This window comes from Dendrobates tinctorius, unplaced genomic scaffold, assembly GCF_039654945.1.
Source record: "Dendrobates tinctorius isolate UK_male_01 unplaced genomic scaffold, ASM3965494v1 ptg000203l, whole genome shotgun sequence".
Lineage (NCBI taxonomy): Eukaryota > Metazoa > Chordata > Amphibia > Anura > Dendrobatidae > Dendrobates > Dendrobates tinctorius.
In genome coordinates, this window is record NW_027361870.1 from 1,830,057 (window position 1) to 1,852,246 (window position 22,190).

General features: G+C 41.8%; 1 protein-coding gene across 1 annotated transcript in view; it reads right to left on the reverse strand.

Moving 5' to 3' along the window:
* Positions 1-2,200: 2,200 nt before the first annotated feature.
* Positions 2,201-22,190, reverse strand: part of SPRED2 (sprouty related EVH1 domain containing 2) — a 95,466-nt gene continuing 75,476 nt past the window's right edge. Inside the window, exons 5-6 of the mRNA XM_073553779.1 lie at positions 12,566-12,712; positions 2,201-11,778 (exon numbers count right to left, since the gene is read on the reverse strand). Of these exons, the coding sequence (XP_073409880.1) occupies positions 11,131-11,778; positions 12,566-12,712 (795 nt within the window). The 3' untranslated portion in view covers positions 2,201-11,130. The remainder of the gene's footprint in view (positions 11,779-12,565; positions 12,713-22,190) is intronic.

Genomic DNA, 22,190 nt, shown 5'->3' on the forward strand with positions numbered 1-22,190 from the left:
TTAAATAGAAAATCTAAATATGTGAGCCACTGCAGTCATCTTTGGATTAGGTTGTTTTATACAGAATTATACATGTACAAGACCAAGTAATACTGGGAATACTACCATAGATACTTTAAAGGGAATCTGTCAGCAGGATCTCACACCCCAAGCTATTTATATGTGCAAGTAGCTCTTCCAAAGAGAAGTCCAGTAATTCCTTTACATGGCCGGTCCATTCCTCCATTATGGAAAAATCAACTTTTCAATTGATATTGTTGAGTTAAAGCTTGGGTTCACAATTTCAGCTGTAAGGAAACACTACTACAACAATAGGCTCCAAAAGCTTAAAGGGGTTTCCACCTTTTTTTGTTGTTGCTTAAATGCATGTATCTGACTGGAGACTGAGCAATGAAATGAAGAGGCCTTCAAGAGGGATTGTCAAACTGGTTCTACTTCCAGGATTATGGTGTGGCATGCTGTAATACACAGTAACGGGACCTCTCTATTCTTCATTCCAGGCACACTAACGGCGCAGCATTACTTGATTGTCGTGGAACGAGTGGTACGGCCATTCCTCCAAAGTGCCCAAGGAGGTGTTTTTCAACAGACCACCACTGGGCCACATGTTGCTTGTGCTTCTGTGAACAGCCTCCATGGCCTAAACATGCTGCCATGGCCTACAGCATCTCCAGACTTGTCAACCATAAAACACATTCAGGACCTATTTGGTCGGCAATTGCAAAAGGTAGCGGCAAGCAACAGATCTTTTTGATTTGAGTGCCCAAGTGCGTTCAGCATGGCAGAACATTCCTCAACCAGTACTTTTAAATTGATGGTCTATCGTTAGGATAGGACATCAATATCGCATTGGTTGGGGTCCAACATGTGACACCCATGGGAATCAGATGTTCCTAGTGCCAGCTGTGGAGCTGCACAGCACAATTTTGTCAACTATATAAAAGCAGTGGCCGGGAACGGGACTGCTGCGGCTACGACAAAAATGTCCTGTTTCGCAACTGGTCAAATCTGGCTGCTGCCGGCATTGAGAACAGCTGATCGGCGGGGGTGCTGGATTTCACACCACTACCGATCTGATATTGATGATCTATCCTAAGAATAGTCTATCAATATAAAAAAGTACTGGAAACCCCACAAAAAAACTTCACCGATAGGATGCCAAGGTGTGTAAGTGCCTGGACATCATACATTTTGTTCCCACCTTTGCCACATCATTAACAAAGCTATCCAATACTGTGATTTCCGTATCTCCGGGACTACTCCTCGGTGCTACAATTTCAAAGTTGAGGAGTATCTATACACCTGGTACCAAACAGACAGAAGCTTTCTCTATGGCTACAAATCATAAGACAGTTTTTGCTAGAATTCTGGTGTAAAACATCTTGAAGTATTGGAAATTTTTTGTTCAATGTGAGAAACACTTTTTTTTTTTTTTTTTTTTTTTTTTAACGCCAGTCCTATCCAGTTTCATCAAATCTTTGAAAAATGGACAGAGCTCAGGCAGGACAGGGGATGACCAAGTAAGCCTGGCAATTTCATCCTAATTTAGGGCAGAGAGGTGGTGTTCCTTTCTGGCGGTGGTGCATAGAGGTTGAAGAATGTGCCAAATTCAAGAAGGTGCATGCTTCAATGAATTTGGCGCTCCTTTCTCTAGCGCTCTGTTAGAGAATGCCAGCCTTAATGAATCGAGGTCTGTTATTGACGCTGACAGCCCGTTAAAACTTTAAAAGGGGTATTCTCATCTCAGCCCAAGTGATGGGGTCTGCATCTCTGCCTAAATCTCCATCTCGCGCGATTGGGTATCGAAAGGTGGCCGGGCATGCGAAATTCTCTCCGTTTACTTGACACAGGTAAAACGTCACACATGGCCTACAACTCGTTCTTGAAAGGATCAATATCTGCAAGACATTTTTGTAATGTCCTTGGAAATCACCATAAATGCCTCTGGTGGCATAACCCCATCATTTTAGTAGACCTATACGTAGTGTGTCAATATCAAAAGGAGGACAAGTAGGTCATCATGAAAAATGGGAATCTCATGGTTAGGATCCACACATTGTGGATTCTACTCGGCATTTAATTGTGATTTCTCTAAGCTTCTTCGCATGGATCATCCATGTCTGTATTTCCTTACTACACCCAGAAAATGATCCTCTCTCAATGGCTTGATGTGGACACACTGCAAATCAAAGAAACATCATTTCAGTTGGAGTGCTTACACTTTATTGCAACTTCAATACACGTTGCCAATAGAAGAGGCACCTAAAATTACTATACATTTGTACATAAACTTAATAGTCACCAAACTTGAGATTTGTCAATAAAAACTTAAGACAAACATTTGTCATATTATGTATTTATATTTACATGGTAAAGCAGTAACTATGTTGATCATACATATTAGAAACAATTAAAAAAAGTTAACTAAAAATGTACATCATTACACTTGTATAGATTTTTGTTTGCTTTTTTTCGTTTTCGTTTTTTTTTTGGTTGCTTTTTTTTCCTTACACAGAGGTAAAAAGGCATATAAAATTACCACAACAGGTTTGACTTTTTTGTTTCTTAAGAATACAGATACATAGTGAATATACTTTAGGCACTTTCATTTGTTAATGTTAAGCAATAGCTGAGGGAGAAAAAATGGAAAAAAAACCCAAAACATAACCCCCACCACCCAAACCCTAAACCTCCACCCCCCCCCAAAAAAAAAGAAGCATGTTCAAGACACCAACTGTGAATGAAACTGGTTAATCCCTTACCACAGATACAAAAGAAAATCAAATGGTTCTGAAAGGTGCAGGAAAGCAGATGAAACGGATTCAAAAGATATTATGGAGTCACCAGTCTTTTTTGCGGAACTTTAAAAAAAAAGCAAAAACAAAAAATAAAAAAAAAGGAAATGACAAATTAAATCCCACATTAATGTGGAAGAGCAACTCCACTCATTGTAATATATTAGCAGTGACCTTCCGTCTTCTCTTAGAGAACCGGGGGTCTCAGGTCTGCAATCTTTACAATTCTGCGAGAAAAATACTTTTTTGTCAATCATTCTCGTCTTCGTTTTTTTTGACTATGCTGGTCAAAAAATTTGCCCAGATAACAGCTGCCTTCATAATAGATGCCAAAACCAAAAACACTCCCAGTTATTAAGTAGCCGACCTTGTGCCTCGGTAGGAGCGCCTTCACTTCTCCTTTATAGAGATTTGTTATTACAGTGTTACTATGAGTGGAGTTTATAAACGGGTTGTCCAATTTTCAAAAGAAGTGTGAAGTGTGCTGATAATTCTAAACTGTATAAGTTACTAACATTTTACTTATCCATGATGCCCCGATCTTTGCACACGCCTAGAGATAAGCGGACCCATCGACGTTCGGGTTCTGGTACCAGACCTGAACTTTAGTCCAAATTTCGGTTCGGGTACCAGACCTTTAACCAGAACCCCATTTAAAACAATGGAGATCCGAACTTTAGATCTGGGAAAAAAAAATTGGACTTCCCTCGGAATTCCGAACATTGCAACGGACTTCCAGAATAAGACATGCTCGGCGTTTAGCATTGGACACTGTCTTGAACGGACCCTGAACTTAAAAGATCATCTCTACACATCCCTAACAATCAAGGGAGCTCTACTTCCAGCTTGATAGAGGAGAAAGTTTTTTTTTTTTGTGTCAGCACGTTATTAGTGCGGTGTGGGAAGTTGGCCAATATCAATACCTAAGCCGCCCCCCGTCCTCTCTGACTCATTTCCATGGCCCTTTACTGTCTAACGTGACAATCAGCCAGCCTCCTTCATACACAGCAGTGGAGCCGCCAGGGTCCATACAGATTATCAAAAGAACTGGGCACAATGGATAAGTAGATTTAAAGGGAATCTGTCAGCAGGCTTTTGCTATTTAATTTGATAGCAGCCTGATGTAGGGACAGAGAGCCCGATTCCAGCGATGTGTCACTTGCTCAGAAATTTGCTATAGTTTCAATACAAGTGTTTTATCAAAAGGAAATTATCAATAGAGGACTCTGTGTCCTGGGTAGGTAGTCCAGATAATTGTTTAATTCCACCCCCAAAACTGATTGGTAAATTGCTGTGGCTGCAAGCTGCCAATCAGTGAGGTAGGCGGAGTTGTCCACAGCTCAGCAGTCATAGCACTGCTACATCTACAGAAGAAACTAAAGGGATTATAAAAAACTGGGATTATATCAAAACTGCACCAAGCAGCCCAGTAAGTGACACATCGCTGGAATCAAGTTATCTGCTCCTACATCATGCTGCTCTCAGATTCCATAGCAAAAAAAACTGCTGAAAGATTCCCTTTAAGTTGTATACCTTAATATTTTAAGCACATTTCTGTATAATTTTATTTTATTTTTAAAGTGGACAACCCCTTTAAATTAAGGCTATGTTCACATTTTCATTTGGAATCAGTTTGCAATAACGGATCCAGTTCGGCTTAAAAATGGAAGGAACAAAACACACAACTCATCTGTGGGAACCGGCTTTTATTCGGTTTTGACAGGATTATTTTTTTACTATAGGCGTCTCTCCGTTTCCTATAGACTTTTTTTTTTTTTTGCCTCAAAACATTAAAGGAAATTTTGGGGGGTTTGGCCAAAAAAAATGGAAAATAGACAGTATAGATACATAATGAAGGCCCTTTTTACTTAAAAAAAAAAAAAAAAAGGCAGTAAATGGGTTTTATTTCCATTATTCTGATAATTGAAAAAAGATTCCGAAAACTATAATACAAATGGAAATGGAAACACAGCCTGAGCCGGGGATAGGCAACCGGTGACTGGCAGAAGTAGAGGGAAACGTGACAACAATTGTAGTGCAAACGATAGCCTACCCCTTCCGGTAAGCCTTGTGGCACCATCACTGCCATATGATCAGCACAGCCTTGCTTACACTGTATGGAGGAGAGGACATTGCACTAGTCAGAACAAATAATCTCATCTGGGATATGATGGGGGATATAGACAAACCCAACCGGCTTAGTGTTGTTCCCCTTAAATTAATGGGGTTGTGTTGTGTGAGATCAGAAAATTATCTCTTCTCCCAAAAACAGCACCACTGTTATCGATTGGTCGAGTCTGAGCTGCAATACCGGCACCGCCCTTATGGATGAGAGTGGCGCTGTTTTTGAAACAGAAGTTTGCCCTTAATATTACATAACTCAGAAGTTCAGTTCAGGACACACAGTGAAATTAAAACTCAAAGAGGACATTAAAGATTTTGTCTGATGTCAGGGGAATAGGAGATATACGGTATTTCCAATGGGGAGTCTAACATTCGCAGGTTCATTCTAACACCAAAAACCATTTCCAAGAGGAAATTTGCATTTCAAGATGGAGTTATAAAGCGGATCATTCTGGCAGTGAAAGTGTAAAAGGGGACTGAGAAGCTCGTACCGGCTTTGGAAATATTTGTATTCCCCGTGAAATATTTTGGAGTGTCTTTTTCTTAAGCCTCTACGTTGTGTCTCAGTTATTCCTCCTGGAAAATGTAAAAATATACTGATGACCATTACTGTATCCCCCACTTAAAATTCCCTACAGACTCCGATAGGGTCACACAACCCTAGTAGAGTCCAGGATGCCGACATTCGAGTGCACAGCCCCGGTTTTGCTGCCACGGAGTACTGGAGCAGATGCCGGACCAGGGTAGTGGCAATTGGATTGGAATGGCAATTCACTGATAGATTTTCGGAAGGAATAACCAGAACTGAGGCAGAATACAAGTATTTGCTAAACATATATTTCGGGAGAGCTTTTAGGTGTACGCTAAGCTCCAGCCAGGCACCATGGTTGGGTAATGGAGTTCGACTGCTGGAGGCACGAGTTACCTAAATTTAGGCTAGGGTGACATGAAGACCATGGTGTTCCACTGCGGCATCGCATTTAATGATTGTCGATTGGGGTTGCAAAATTTGGCCCCCTTGAGACTTTATTGGAAGTCACAGGCAACCTGCCAGTAAAATTGACTTTTTTTCCTAAAATATATGATAGTAAGTTGCACAAATATATTGGATGGCGGAACCAATGTCGTCATGTCATGTAACCCTAGCCTTAAAAATAAAAAAAAAAAAACCCACCATCAAGGCAATCACAAAAAAACATCATACTGCAGTCAGTGACGAATGGGGGGTTAAAACGGACCACTGATCTTATACAGATCTTTCTAATGGGAAATCAAATCTACTTGGCATAAAACAAAAGAATCTCTTAAGAATAATGTCAATGTGCAATCAGAGGATGGGGAAAGGCATGCACCCGCTGGCAATTTACTGCAAAGAGAAGTTTATGGCAGGAACAGAAATGCCAACTTTAGGAAGCCAGTCCCCAGCTGCCTCGTAATATTCAGATTGTACTATGCTAGTAAGCTAGAGCCGTCTCACGATATATAGATTTATATAGATTTATAGGTATAGTTATACTTTCAAGATACAAAAATTATTTGGCTAATCTTGCAATATAATTTTCATAAAAAAAAAAAATAAAATAAATCACTTTTCCACTCCCCCCCCCCCCCTGTGCCCGTCATATACAGGCCTCAAAGATGTCAGACCAACATGGGTTAAATCACAATAACATTCGTCTGTGTGCGCCATTGTTCTCACCCTTATGGACGGTATTCGCTCCAGATACATTGTGCACAGCTGACCATCACTGCGGGATCCCGGCAGTCTGACAGGACCTGCTGGTATTTGTAGTTCCTAAATAGCTGGAGAGCCGTAGTTTGCCCAGACCATGGAAGAAATCTCGCACCACAATTAAAAAGGGGTCAATACACCTAAAGTTGGAAGATTAACATACAAGCTCCATGAATGTAAGGGTCTCAGAATTAGGGGATAAGTAGTGATGATGGGGGGCAGATACTTTTCTGGCCTTCACTGACCCTGTTAAAGGCCATTTGCAGAGATTGAATAGAAATGTGCAGGATAGGCTTAGTGTCCCTTTAAATCACAAAGGATGCCAACAGATTGGAAGGTCTGTCTGCGGGCGGGAACGTCAGCGCCATTGGAGGTGCTCGGCTGGATGAGAACACAAGACAGGGCTTGGTGGCTGTCCAGAAACAGCACCACTCTGGAATAGCTTAAATTCCAGATCAGGCCGACGAAAAAGAAAAGAATTGCTTTTTTTATTTTTTGGGAGGAGGGTGGGGGGGACATAATCTAATCTCATGTAACCCCAAAGGACAATACAGAGCATTTGTGGGGTCTCCATCGGGTGTCAATGATAAGTGGCTGACTTCAGCCACAATATATAGGGGTCTACATCACACAGTAAGGGATTCCTCTTTTGCGTTTCCTGCAATAACTATTGGGTAACTGATTACTGCAGTGTGTATGGGCGGATATAAAGGAGCTCTCTGCTTGCCCACAATATAAGCCGAAGTGCGCCCATTTTAGCCACTGCGTGATCTTTTATAGCAAAACCTGGCACGTACATTGTGGAACTGAAGCTACGTGTCCTGTATACCGGCTGCACACGGAAGTCATGGTTGGAAATCTAAGAAGAAATTGAGGCTCTTCAAAATGTCCAAAAATTTTATTTGTTGGGCACAAGGTAATAAAAATGTGTTAATTTTGTTAATAATGGACTTGGTGCTTTACACTATTGAATCATGAGCTTTATTAAAAATTAATAAGAGCATCAAGAAGGCGGCTACTAGTTCAGTCTGTGACAACATGGCATCTTTGGCGCCACATATGATCAAAGATCGCAGCACATGGTCATGATGGGTCAAGGTGGCCACAATGTGACCTTACAAGTTGGCACGGCGCACACGTCACAAGAAATCCAGCGACATGAGTGTTGTGACTGCAATCACTTTTTACATTGCATTCTGGCAATCTATGACATCGCGCCCAAAGTTGCCGTGCAGCCACCAACCATAGAGTTTTATTGTTACCAACAGGTTCTGGTCGAGTGCCCAGGAAAATCACAAGTGAACTGCAGCACAGGGACCTCAGCAAAAGTTTTCCTTTAAGGGTGCTTTAAAGCGTGCCTCTTTTTTTTTTTGTGATCATTGAGACAAGACAAGTCATGAACGACGACTCCTATCAATTAGTAGAAAGGAGTCGGTGGTTCTGTACTTGGCTCGCAGGTCACAGATTTCCAAATCTCCGGTCGATGCCGATTGCAGTTGGTGTGGTCCCATCCATCATGTCTCAGTAGAATGAAGGCACACCCTAAATCAACCTGGCACGTCCAGTCCACGGAGGTGAGAACATTGAAGAGGACACATTCTTTCTCCAAACCCTCTCCAATATTTAAGGAGAAGACACTATGGCGATAGAGCAGACAGCTCGGTACACCCTCACCATGCTCCTTCACTATCGAACCATTGTCAGGGTTCAGACCACCATGCGACCCAAGGCAGATTATTAAAAGTGCTATACCGCGCCATAATGTGAGGGCTGATGGTAAACCCGGGAAGCCAGGAAAAAAAGTCTCAGTATAAAATCTTGCAGCAAAAACCCAGGAGCAGTGCAAAGCAAACCCACTGTATCATCGTATGCTGGACCATTATCGTAAGGCAATTATTTACAAGTTAGTGTCTTAAACTACGAGAAGCTCGTCTAGAATAGAAAAGTTGGGACCTAAGAATTGTTGAAAACTCTCGATAAAATAGACTGGATACTATAAAAAAAAAAAAAAAAAAAAAAAAAAGAAAAAAGGCAACTTGTGCCGTCGGCACCTCTTTGTAGCGTATTACTAGATAACGCAAAGAAGAGCACTAGAATGACAGAACGCGAGGTGCACAAAAATGGCGGTCGCAAGTGAAAATGGGAGCCAACGACAACCAATGGGGCTCCAGCTTTCATTAATCTAAGGCAGATTAAAAGAAAACAGAGATTTGATTGGCCGCTACACGCCAGATCCTCTTTGCGCCATTTATCATAAATCTTCCCCACAGTGTACGGGAAGGAGGGGTAAAAAGAAATGCAAAAGGAAAATTCCAAACTATAAAGACTCATAAAGACTGTTGATATAAGTACATTTTTTTACATAAAGGACTGTGAACAGTAACACATTCTCTTAATATAAGAACAAGTAATTTGGCTACACCAGCAAAGGTTGTTCCTTAATTCTGGTCCGCCTCACGAGTCTTTAGGAAGTGTGGGGGGGAGGGAAGGGATGAGAAAAGTCTATTATACAAACTGCAGAATACATGTCTTATCTACAATAGCTTTTTTTTTTAATGCAGCTGCCATTTTACCTTTTTTGCAACATAACTTATACTAATATAATGAAATTGTAGTGTCTGTCAGGGAAAAAAAAAAAAAAGTGGAAAGACAAACAGACCCTATACAGGTTGCAAACAAATGGAATAGGACAAAATAATAATAAAAGAAAATAAATGGATAACTGGTTTAGAAAAATATTAGGATATTCCGTTCCCTTTACGTAATAAACTATAAAAAAAACAAACAAAATCACAAGTTTGGTTGAGCCATAAGAAAACCTCCTTATGTAGTCACCATGGCTATGAGACTATAAAGAAGGGAAATAATTACTAATAGTAATAGGAAATGAACGTCAAATTCTATGTATGACAACGCCAAATATATCCTAAACCCCTAAATAATTAAAAAGAGTTTTTGAGGTTTTTACAAAATTTGGCCAAAACATAAGGAATGCTGAACTCCCTGCCGCGCCGGTTGTTCCGGAGTGATTACAAGTAGGAATGAGCGAACGTGCTTGGATAAGGTGTTATCGGGGCATGCTCATGTGCTAACCGAGTCACTACAGTGTGCTCGAAACATATGTTCCCGCGGCTGCATGTCTCGCGGCATGTTTGCTAGGCAATCCTGCATGTGTTGCGGTCGGCAACCAGCCGCGGCGAGACATGCAGCCGTGGGAACTCGAACATCTTTTTCGAGCATGGCGAAGACACCCAGTTAGCACAGAAGCATGCTTGGATAACATCTAATACGAGCACGCTCGCTCATGACTAAACACAAGCTGTACATCATACTTTGACCTCAGCGGTGAAGTTTGCGCATACGACATGTGAAAAGCCAGTGATTGGCTGCAGGGGTCAGGCGCATAAAGCATAACATGTGATTATTCAAGGACTGATGCGGGGCAGAGAAGTGATGGAACATCATACAACAAAATAATGGTCATTTATTTCTTAGCATTCCCTATTCGTGGCCAGGATTTGCAAAATCCCAGAAAACCCTTAAAAGGAAAAGGAACCTGTAAGGATGATTTTACTACTACATCTAATGGTGTGGCTGTATGGGTCCTAATCCACATGTGTTGTACTAATGCGATGTGTCAGCGCAGAGAGATCAAGAATTTATGGTAATTCAACAGCAATTTGGTCTAGGAGCGCATTGGGGATGTGTTGATGCACCAATGCACATCCAGGCATATCTACATGTGGCTTCAAAGCTTGATTGCTAAGAGCTGGCACATCGGATTGCAAAATTAAAAAGAAAAAAAAAAAAAAAAAAAGGACCACCAAGATGATTAGTAAAATCGTCCTGACAGGTTCATGTTAAAAGAGTGTTTTGGTTCTTCCAATTCACCAACACATCCTGTATATATTGAGAAAATCTGGGATTTTAAATTAACGTAAAGTACGAGGGAAAGAAAAAAGAAATGGTAAAGGACATCAAATAATACATATGCATAAATAAATTGGTTTTGGCATAAAAGAGAAATAGCAATACTGCAAGATGGTACTCCGGTTACTGTCGGTTATAAGCACAGAATACCTGGCTGCAGACTAAAATACTCATCAGTTCAACATTAACCATTTTCCTTCCAGGGCTCTGCAATCCTCCCCTCTCACATATGGCGTTTGGATACCACATCTCTGGAAGTGCCAAGACTATTTACAGGTGACGTTACACTGCCAAAAATGGCTTGACAGAATTAACATGTCCGCATTCCATCCACACAGCTTAGCTCTCGCTACGTGTTTAGTAATGCAGCTTTTCAAGCTCAAAGCGAGTTCGCTAGGAGCCTCCACTGAAATTTTTGAGGCTCGGTGCAGCTGGCTTAGAAGCTTGGGCCACTGGCACCCAAAATTGTTGGGAGTGTTTGGTGCCAAAATGCTTCCTAGCAAACAGCTACTGGAAACACATGGTAGAATGTCCTGGTCTTGTGCTCGGTCACCCCATCGCTTTGTGTTTGCCACCACAGCACCCACACATGACACCACAGTTATAGCAAGCTCGTAGTGGGAGGTAACAGCACATGCCAGGAGCAATGATTGACAAGGGGACGAGAAGCATCCACCGGAGGCAAAACTTTTCATCACTGGTATCACATGAACAAGCATCTGTGTAGTCCCCTTCTGAGTCAGACATGCAGTGGTAAAGGACACAGTCTGCGAATCCCATGCAGCTCACGCGGCGGATGCAGTTTCGGACTGAGTCTGGAGCATCCTGACATTTCCCCCGGCCGTTCTCGTCATGGTTAAACATGTCTCTGCAATAAACACATCTGGACCTTTCACCCTCTTTTCTCCTGGACTTACATCGGCTAGGCTGCGTATTTATAACGGGGCCTTTCAGGTCCTTGCACGTTCCAAAGTCTGTGTGGTCTACGTAAGGATAGTTGTAGTCGTGTTTCGAGGATTCGTTTTTGGCGAACCGAACGTATGAGTCCGCGTTCTCGGTTTCCAGGTATTTGCGTTGGACTGGTGCCTGGCGGTAATCCTCATAACCGGTGAGCCAGTTTCTTTCCCTTGGGTTGATGCGAACAATCTCATCGTCGTCATCTGGAAAGCTGACATGTCGAGGTGGCCTAGGTAATGACTGAAGGAGAGACACCATGGTCAGGAACATGGATATTGGTGTAAGAGCTTTTAGTATTAAATGCATTATAGCTTTGTGTCTATAACCTTTATGTAGACTGTCACCATGGTACAAGATAAAATGTATGGTGTGATCTTACAGTCACATTGCCATCTGTTCAATTGCCCAGAAGGTAGGATCAGACTATAGTGCATCTGTTTGTAGTCTGTTACCATGGAGACCTAGAAATCTGCATAGAACCCCCCCCGACTCCTCAATTACACCCTGACTTCCGACTCCACAGCCCTGCCTCACTACTGAGCATGGACATAAAGTGCAGCACAGATTCATCTCACCTACGACCCCACAGCACTGGTCACTACTGAGCATGTACATAAAGTGCAGCACAGATTGATCTCCACTCCGACCCCACAGCACTGGTCACTACTGAGCATGTGCATAAAGTGCAGCACAGATTCATCTCAACTAAAAGCTGAGATCCTTAGATCAGGAAAAGGACAGACATTTAAAGGACATTTCATAACTTTCCCAAATTCTTATGAAAATATTTACAGCATATCTTGCATTGTACTACTGTACCCAATGCATTATATAATTTTAGGAGTCGGTCCGTTTTATACCAACTCCACCAAAAGGGACACCAACTCACACTCCACAGCCCTGGGTTTCTTTATTTAAAGATGCAGTAGAAGAATCATAGAAAACTGGTGTTGAAGGTGGACTGTTACCATAGCATTCATAATGCCCTATGTTTCTATAGATATTTAATTAGAAACGGGAAACTCACTTGTTCTGGAGGATAGTGTTCAGTGCTGTAGAAATCAATGTGACTCAACGTGCTGTAGCGACAACCTCCACCCATCATAGGAGATGAGATGGTCCTCACTGGTGGCTCTCTTTTCTGTGATGAGTTGGAGGAGCTATCTGTACCAGTCTAAAGTGAGAAAAAAAAAACCCAAACATTACATTTTTAGGCCAGAAACATTTTATAGTGCTCTGCAAATTAAATTAACAAATTAGCTTCCAAAGCAGTTTTGATTTTGTAGCCAAAACTTATGCGGACAATAGTCAAATATCAATAGTAATGGTCAAGTAGATTTATAGGTATCAGTGAGAAAACAGGAGTAACCAGAAGACCATCCATGGAAGACAGACACCCAAGAACATCACCGACCACAAGAAAATATGTAAACGCTTAAAAAGGTATCAACCACATGTTAGAGTATAGTAGAGTTACAAGATAATCAGATACTTGACCTTTCCTCGCCAACACAGGATCTCCTTTTTGTGGCTGCTGCATAGATAGTCCTTACGACTGCCCAAACACTCTAGGTGAACGTCAGTCAGCCAATTTTACTGACCATCTAATATACATAGGGCTGTCCCAGAGAGATAACCAACAGTCTCGGGGTTACTTATTCCCTCCTCTATCCATTTTTCAAATATGCACCACTTGGCTGAGAGCATACATGTGTATGAGAAGATTCTGAGTAATGGTGGTGGTTCGGCTGGCAATCATCTAAAGGTTAAGCTCACATGCCCATTTATATGTCCAGTTTGCTCTTTTTTAGGAACAGACAAATGGAATCATATCTGTTATCACAGTTAGGTAAATGGAAGAGAGAGCCTCTGATTATTTTTAGGAAACTTTTTTTTTTTTTTTTTAGGATGGAAGAAAAGAAGGTATTTTTTCCCCCATCCCAAAAATATGGGCACCAATGTGAGCCCAGACAAAGCCAATAATAGTCATTGGGCCCATCTGCTTCAGTTTGAATAACTAATGCTATGGATCACTTATTCGGTCTGCATGTTCCTAAAAGTGCAAACAGACATGTCACCATAGACTAAGGGTATATGGCCACCTTTACCATTAGGCTTGGGTACATTGGATACAGGATAAGTGAATGCCTGCTTCTTAGTGCATTGAACATCACATACACACCATGTATCAGTAGCTATTGAGAATGTGAAGCTGGGTTGTCCTCCAATAAAGATCACCGGCCAAGTGGGTATTATTTTTGGGTCAGAACCTGTTCCCACCAGAGAATCTAAAGGATAAAATCTAAGAATTTATTTAAAAAGTTCATCTTAACCATTATTAGTAGTGATAGGGAATAACAGGAAGACTTTGAGAGCCTATACTCCTGTATAAAAAGATATATTGGTCCATGTGCAGTGGTGACTTGACTGCATTTGATAGAGAAGGGGCAAGACGTCCTCTGTGGAGCACCATATTCTTTGAAGTAGTCATTAAAGGTCATATAACCATAGGCTGAAGAGTAGACCACTACTTCTGAACAGCAAAATTGCCCATCTAATATCAGCAATTCCACACATGCTTGACCCCCATTTGCAGCCAGCAGACATTTCTGCAATTGTAAAATGAGCGATAATGAGTTTCAAGATGCCAGTCATTGAGGACGCATTCACATTCCAGCATTTATCAAAGAGCAAGGAGAACAGACGTTGGGTAGACATCTGCAGCTTGCAAACTATGAATCACTGCCTGCATTTACAAAAAAAATCCCGCTACCATCTATAAGAAGATCTGAGGCTCTGGCCACCAGCAGAGACCAGGAAGCGTCCACCCCCTCCCATAATGATAGCTGAGGTCCTGGTAAACAAGGAACGGGATTATCGAAAATAACCTGAATGAGCCAAAATATCCTACAATTTGGGATTCAGCTGCCAGCAAGTACACTCCTCGATATACTTACAGACCTCAGTATGACATGAATACCAGATCGCTGCATGTTTATACATGGTATTGTGGCCATTTAACTGTTGCAGTATTTTTTACTACTGTGATTTTGTGTTGCTTTTAGAGCAGGCTGTTAATATCCCACTTAAAACCAATTTACACGAGCAGGTGCAAAATCATCTGTTACATCCAGAAATAAAAGACAATTTTTACTGCATGTTGACATCTGTATGTCATCTGTGTCCATTTCTAATGTCTGTCATGTCCACCCGTTTCGTTTTTTTTTTGTTTTTTTTTACATAAATAATTTAATTATTAATACATGAAAAATCCAGTTTCATATCTTTATAGTAAACGAATGACATGCAGATGATAGCCCACGTGATTTTGGGCACCCCAATAGACTTCTAATGGGTGAGCGATTTAGAATTTGAATCAAAGGAGTGCAAGATGAAATTTATTTATTTTTTACACGGTCGTGTGTAGAACGTTTACGTAAACTACCACGTTGGCTTGCATTGGTCATTGTGCTGTCTGTACCCTACCTGTTTTGCATACAGATGTGTGTCTGTGCCTTGATCTAACCAGATCACATCACAAATCTCACACTGCTCAGTATAACCTGCAGCTGTCAGTCAGGTTGGGTGGGCGAAGACTGAATACACTTGGGACTCATGAGATCTTTGATGGACTCTTAAAATTCTCATTTTAACGTGCTGCCATTCTGACGGATTTTTTAAAGCCTCATGGGGTCTAATGGAGCTAAATAATAATCTATATCATTTTTTTTTTTATGATGTACAGCTAGATCATTTTTATACACCTTACATATCTCCCTGTAAACCCTCCAATTTTTTCAAAACTTGCTAAATTTCCCAGCTAATGTTCTTGTACTAGGTCAAAAGTATTCAAGCAATTTCAGAGCGCTGTCCATAGGATCAGTGCAGCTCACAGAGGTCAAACCCAAACCGATCACCAAATTATCAATTATTCTGTGGATAGGTGATCACTTTTAATCCCCCAAAAAATATATAGTAGTCCAGCAAATTTTTGGAACTTTATTCTCATCTTCATGGCATGCTATAAACAAGGCTTACTCTAAGCCTGAAACGCGTTGGCGGTTTGCACATGCTGTCATGATTATCAATATGAAGATGTGAATTAAATTACAAGGGGTATCGTTTCTTCTTACGGAGAGGGACATGTCAAGCATGCCGAGCGGATGAGACTTTTCCGCCTCAATGCTCCTCTAGGAAATATGCAAAATTGTCTCTTCAGAGAGGAAGAGGACTACAACTTTAGTGCCACCTATAGGAAGTAGCCCTTGCTTGACATGTCCGTCTCCGCAAGGAGAAACGATACCCCTTGGATCCTAGTCAGATGCCTCTCACCCAGTCAAACTAGTTCTCAGACTTTGCACTGATGAGGGGGCAATACCCTGAAACACAGTGTCTGCAAATTTAGATTCTGGTTTTGGCTTTTATCCCAAGTCATGCAACAAGGCTCGTTAAAGAGTCGACATTGATTGTAATTTGTGTGTGTAGGTGGAAACCACAGTAACAGAAGGAAACTCATACAATCACAAGAAGAATGAACAGATTATTATTATTATTTATTATTATAGTGCCATTTATTCCATGGCGCTTTACATGTGAGGAAGGGTATACATAATACATACAAGTACAGCAATCTTAAACAATACAAGTCCCAACTGGTACAGGAGGAGAGAGGACCCTGCCCGCGAGGTCTCACAATCTAAAGTAATGGGTGAGGATACAGTAGGCGAGGGTAGAGCTGGTCGTGCAGCGGTTTGGTGGATCGGTGGTTACTGCAGGTTGTAGGCTTGTCGGAAGAGGCAGGTCTTCCTTGGTCGGATTAGGATCCAGGACCCTAATGCGGCAAGATAACAGTCTCTCCCTGAAACTTCCCATATCTAGACTATACTAAATAAGATACATTAAAGCCTATGAAGATTTCAGTCTGTAAAAAAAAAAGAAAAAAAGGAGGAGGAAAAGCAGCTCCTCTATGAGGATTTTTAAAAAACAGTCTGAAAAGAAAAGCGGTAAATTATTAGTTACCATTTGAGTTACGCGACTAAAAGGACTCAATGTCCTTCAGACCGATATAAAAACAAATCTGTGGCGACTTCTAAAAGCTTCTCGACACAGGCATTTCCCACACTGCAAGCAGAGGTGGTATTTTAAGGTCTGCCAGTGGTCACTTATGGAGGGCTGAGATCACTACCCTGTATTTTCACTTGGCAAACCTTAAAATAGAAAGCAACAGCTGATGCAACCCGAAATGCTTAAAATATACTCGTACTCCGATTTTAAACCAGAGGAAATAGTTTTACTGAACAATGCCAAGTGGAACACAAGATATTTTCATATTCACGGTGCTGTGAACCAGACTGCCAGCTCACTAGCCCAATGGGAATTACATTACTCACCACCAAAGCGTCTGTCCCTGGAACATAATACCCCGCACTGCTCTTCGTTCATACTGGAGTGCATCCTGCATTTCATGTCTGTGCAGGCAAAATGGGCTTTACCGAAAAAAGTGCTGGCTAATAGTCAATATGGGAAGAATATAGAAAGGCAAGGGTGCCCATTCCCTTAAATGTAAGCCATCCAAACCCACAGGCAGTTTATTTTTGGGACCTGCTGACTAATATGAATGGAATTGTCTCAAATCTGCCCCCAATGGCAGCTATATGGGGAAAACGTATTGGGCATGTCAGATTTCATCAAGGCCAATCTTTTGTTCCCGTGGGAGAAAGTGCTACCAGATGTGTCTGACAGCAGCTTATTCCTCTCTTAGGGCGTGTGCACCGCCCCATAAAAGAACATGTGTACGAATACTACCATGGATGGATAGCAGTCGTTTGCACGTGCCCTAAGGGTGCATTTTCCTGTGGTATTTGTGGGACACAGTGGGTTTTGTCGTCGAGAACCACAAAGAAAACCACCTACATCATATCTAGGTGATGTAGGGGAAAAAAAAAAAAAAAAATGTCGTGTGCTCGATCTGGACTTTTGGCGCATGTTTTTTTTTTTTTTTATGTGCTTGATGAAAAAAAAATAAAAAAAAAATCACAAAGCCAAGAGCGGTTTTGCCAACCCAGCCTAAAGGACACTCAATCATGCCTCGCTTCATAGCGCTGGTCTCCTCCAAATAAGTGGAGGGGCTTTTTGTCCTCTCTGAGGCTCTAGTTACCCAGGTGTGGCTCCAAACCTCTGTGCCCCACTATTGTTATAGCCAGTAATGGGCAGACAGAAAGGGGCCCCTGTGCAAGAACAGTATATGGGCCATTTGCCGTCCAATCATAATTCACAATTGCACCTGCTTTGGAGTTCGAAATGACCCTGTCGCTTCTTGGGTCCTTGACATGTCCGCTTCTGGATACACCCTGCAAAGAGTCATAATATTGCAAAATCTGAATCCCCAAACGCCCAGTTATTTGCAAAAACTGTTTTCGACGAGCCAAAAACACATAGCTGCTAGCGCTTTAACAGAGCAAACTAATGTTCAATGTCTGGGGAGAGACAGCGGCACACTGTTTTCCAAGATCCAGATGTCTAAGCGTCTTTCCACACAACTGGGGAGTGCAGTTTAGTTCTGTGGGCCAAAGTGCACACTGCTGCTTGATCCAATGATGCAATATGTACATAGAGGAGAGATTCTGGCATTCCTATAGCTCTTCTACTCCCTCTCTGGCCGCTGCTGCTCCGCGCACTGAAAAGCAGGTCTAATCTGCTAACAGGAAGTTGTCAATCATCCCGCTGTCACCGGGCCAGCATCCACTGCTCACAGTAACTGTATGCAGGGCCTGTGCAAAGTGTCACCTTCACAACGGCAGAATACAATCTTTTAACGGGGACCTTAAGGGTGCAGATTTTTCTGCAATCTTCACCAAAATCAGCAGACAGATCTGTGCTCATGGTTGTTCTGAACTTGTATCTGGGCAAATGTAAGGTGATCCTCAACTTTTCTATACTGTATAGCATATACTGACCCAACAGTACCCTATATAAGACAAGACCAGTTACCAATGTCGCCCAATTGCCTGCACCGGTGAACGTCAACCAGCCAAGGACGTCCGATGTCACGAACAATTATACTTTGGTCTAGTTGGTCTCACGCTAGAATTTTCAGCAATATACATGAACAGATTAGTTTTTGGAAAGGGACGACTAGAGCAAATTTTCCACAAAATAACTAAAATCTAAAATTTATGGCACAAAGTTGAGATGCCGGTCATAAATAGAAATGTAAAATAGGCAAATGAGGTCTTCATAATAGGACAGATTTATGAAAATGGTTTAACAAAAAGCTTTGCTGCCTATAGCAACCAATAATAAAAGAAAAAGCTTTAATTTTACACAAGGCCTTTAAGAAATTAAAACTCAGATCTGGTTGCTACGGGCAACAAAGACCGCTTTACTATTAAACAGTTTAGATAACGGAGGCCCCATGTGTCTCTGTTATTGTACTCTGCTCTCACATCAGTGTTGGAGGCTGCGCTCCATTCTGTCATTTACTGGAAAAGATTAGTGAAGCATACTTCAATATTTTTTCCAAAAGAAGAGCAGACACCATAATGGAAACCATATGGATCCCATTACAAGTTACTGGGGTCTGTTGGGCGCTATTGGTCTGTGTCATGTCATGGATCTAACCTCTCCTCAATTTTGTGGATCTCCTTCTATAACCAGAACGTTACATACACTATACAGGCAAAAGTATCTGAACACCTCCATATTACATCTACAGGAGGTTCTATGACCAGAGCCTTACATACTCGATAGGGGATAAAGTATCGAGACCCCCCTCCACATTACACCTACAGAAGCTTCTGTGACCTCCAGTTCTACATCCATAGCCATGAATATGGGATCCGTCACTATAACAGCTTTCACTCAATTGGGAAGACTTTCTACCAGATTTTGTAGGTGTGTGAGAATTTTTGTCCATTCATCAAGAAGAGCATTTGTTAGGTCAGACACTGATGTTGGAGGAGACGGCTGGGCTCACAATCTCCATTCTAGTTCATCCAAAAGTTGATTGTTGGGGTTGAGGTCAAGGCTCAAAGCGGCCGACTATGTTCTTCCACACCAAACGCTCCCCCACCCTTGGCTTTATGGACTTTGCTTTGTACACAGGGGAACAGACAAGGTGGGGTCCCCAAACTCTTTCCAAAAGGTAAGAACTGGCGTGTGTTATAATGGAGATCTTATTTAAAAGGACCGCGCTGGTATCGGTGAGCCCTTTGGAATGAGCCAGTCACAAATGTTAGTAAAGACAGATGACATGGTGAGGGGCCGAACGTTATACACCGGGGGCGATGCAAATCAATGATAAACCTGAATTTAATGATTAAAGCAAACCTGTTCTGTCCCCATTAACTTGAAGATAAAGGGTTAATCTGCATGTCACATTGTGTTCGGGCACTGGAAAAAAATTAACTTTCCTCCCAGGAGCTTCCGGCTTTCAGTCAGAGGCATGCCCAGAGTAATTACAGTCAGATGTGCTGCAGAGATAGCCGTCAATCACAGTGCTGGGGTGTGCTTACAACCGCAACTTCCCAGTGGCCTCTGGGAAGAATAAAGTAAATTTTTTCCCAGAAGCTGCACTTTCAGTAAGGTGGTCAGACAGCTCTGCAACACTATTACGTTCACTTTAAGACAATCTGCCCAATACGCACGTGCGAATGTGTGAGAGTGTGTGTGTATTATACAATATACAGTGCCTACAAGTAGTATTCAACCCCCTGCAGATTTAGCAGGTTTGATAAGATGCAAATAAGTTAGAGCCTTCAAACTTCACACAAGAGCAGGATTTATTAACAGATGCATACATCTTACAAACCAAAAAGTTATGTAGCTCAGTTAAATTTTAATAAATTTTAAACATACAAGTGTGGGTCAATTATTATTCAACCCCTAGGTTTAATATTTTGTGGAATAACCCTTGTTTGCAATTGCAGCTAATAATCGTCTTTTATAAGACCTGATCAGGCCGGCACAGGTCTCTGGAGTTATCTTGGCCCACTCCTCCATGCAGATCTTCTCCAAGTTATCTAGGTTCTTTGGGTGTCTCATGTGGACTTTAATCTTGAGCTCCTTCCACAAGTTTTCAATTGGGTTAAGGTCAGGAGACTGACTAGGCCACTCCAACACCTTGATTTTTTGCCTCTTGAACCAGGCCTTGGTTTTCTTGGCTATGTGCTTTGGGTCGTTGTCTTGTTGGAAGATGAAATGACGACCCATCTTAAGATCCTTGATGGAGGAGCGGAGGTTCTTGGCCAAAATCTCCAGGTAGGCCGTGCTATCCATCTTCCCATGGATGCGGACCAGATGGCCAGGCCCCTTGGCTGAGAAACAGCCCCACAGCAGGATGCTGCCACCACCATGCTTGACTGTAGGGATGGTATTCTTGGGGTCGTATGCAGTGCCATCCAGTCTCCAAACGTCACGTGTGTGGTTGGCACCAAAGATCTCGATCTTGGTTTCATCAGACCAGAGAACCTTGAACCAGTCTGTCTCAGAGTCCTCCAAGTGATCATGAGCAAACTGTAGACGAGCCTTGACATGACGCTTTGAAAGTAAAGGTACCTTACGGACTCGTCTGGAACGGAGACCATTGCGGTGGCGTATGTTACTTATGGTATTGACTGAAACCAATGTCCCCACTGCCATGAGATCTTCCCGGAGCTCCTTCCTTGTTGTCCTTGGGTTAGCCTTGACTCTTCGGAGAAGCCTGGCCTCGGCACGGGAGGAAACTTTCAAAGGCTGTCCAGGCCGTGGAAGGCCAACAGTAGTTCCATAAGCCCTAAACTTCCGGATGATGCTCCCAACAGTGGAGACAAGTAGGCCCAACTCCTTGGAAAGGGTTTTGTACCCCTTGCCAGCCTTGTGACCCTCCACGATCTTGTCTCTGATGGCCTTGGAATGCTCCTCTGTCTTTCCCATGTTGACCATGTATGAGTGCTGTTCACAAGTTTGGGGAGGGTCTTGAATAGTCAGAAAAGGCTGGAAAAAGAGATAATTAATCCAAACATGTGAAGCTCATTGTTCTTTGTGCCTGAAATACTTCTTAATACTTCAGGGGATCCAAACAGAATTCTGGTGGTTTGAGGGGTTGAATAATAAATGACCCTCTGAATAAACTTTTCACAATTTAAAAAAAAAATTAAACAAAGAAATAACATTCTTTTTTGCTGCAGTGCATTTCACACTTCCAGGCTGATCTACAGTCCAAATGTCACAATGCCAAGTTAATTCCGAATGTGTAAACCTGCTAAATCTGCAGGGGGTTGAATACTACTTGTAGGCACTATATATATATATATATATATATATATATATATATATATATATACACACACACACACACACACACATACATATACACACACATACATGCATATATACGTATATACAGCTCTGGCAAAAATTAAGAGACCAATGCACAGTTATATAAAAGTCAGAGTCTCTACATGTCTGACAGCCATTCCATTGTCAGTTGAATTCCAACCAGAGTACACCTCATTCTACTTAATGTTCTTCTGATTAGGTGATCACCTGAACCAAATGGCAAAACAAGTGCTAGTAATATCCCAAAAGTAATAGGAATGAAAAAATAACTTTTAACCATGCCAGAAGAGTTGAAAAGAAAAAAAAAAGTCTTAAGTGAGGAAAAGAAGGGCTCA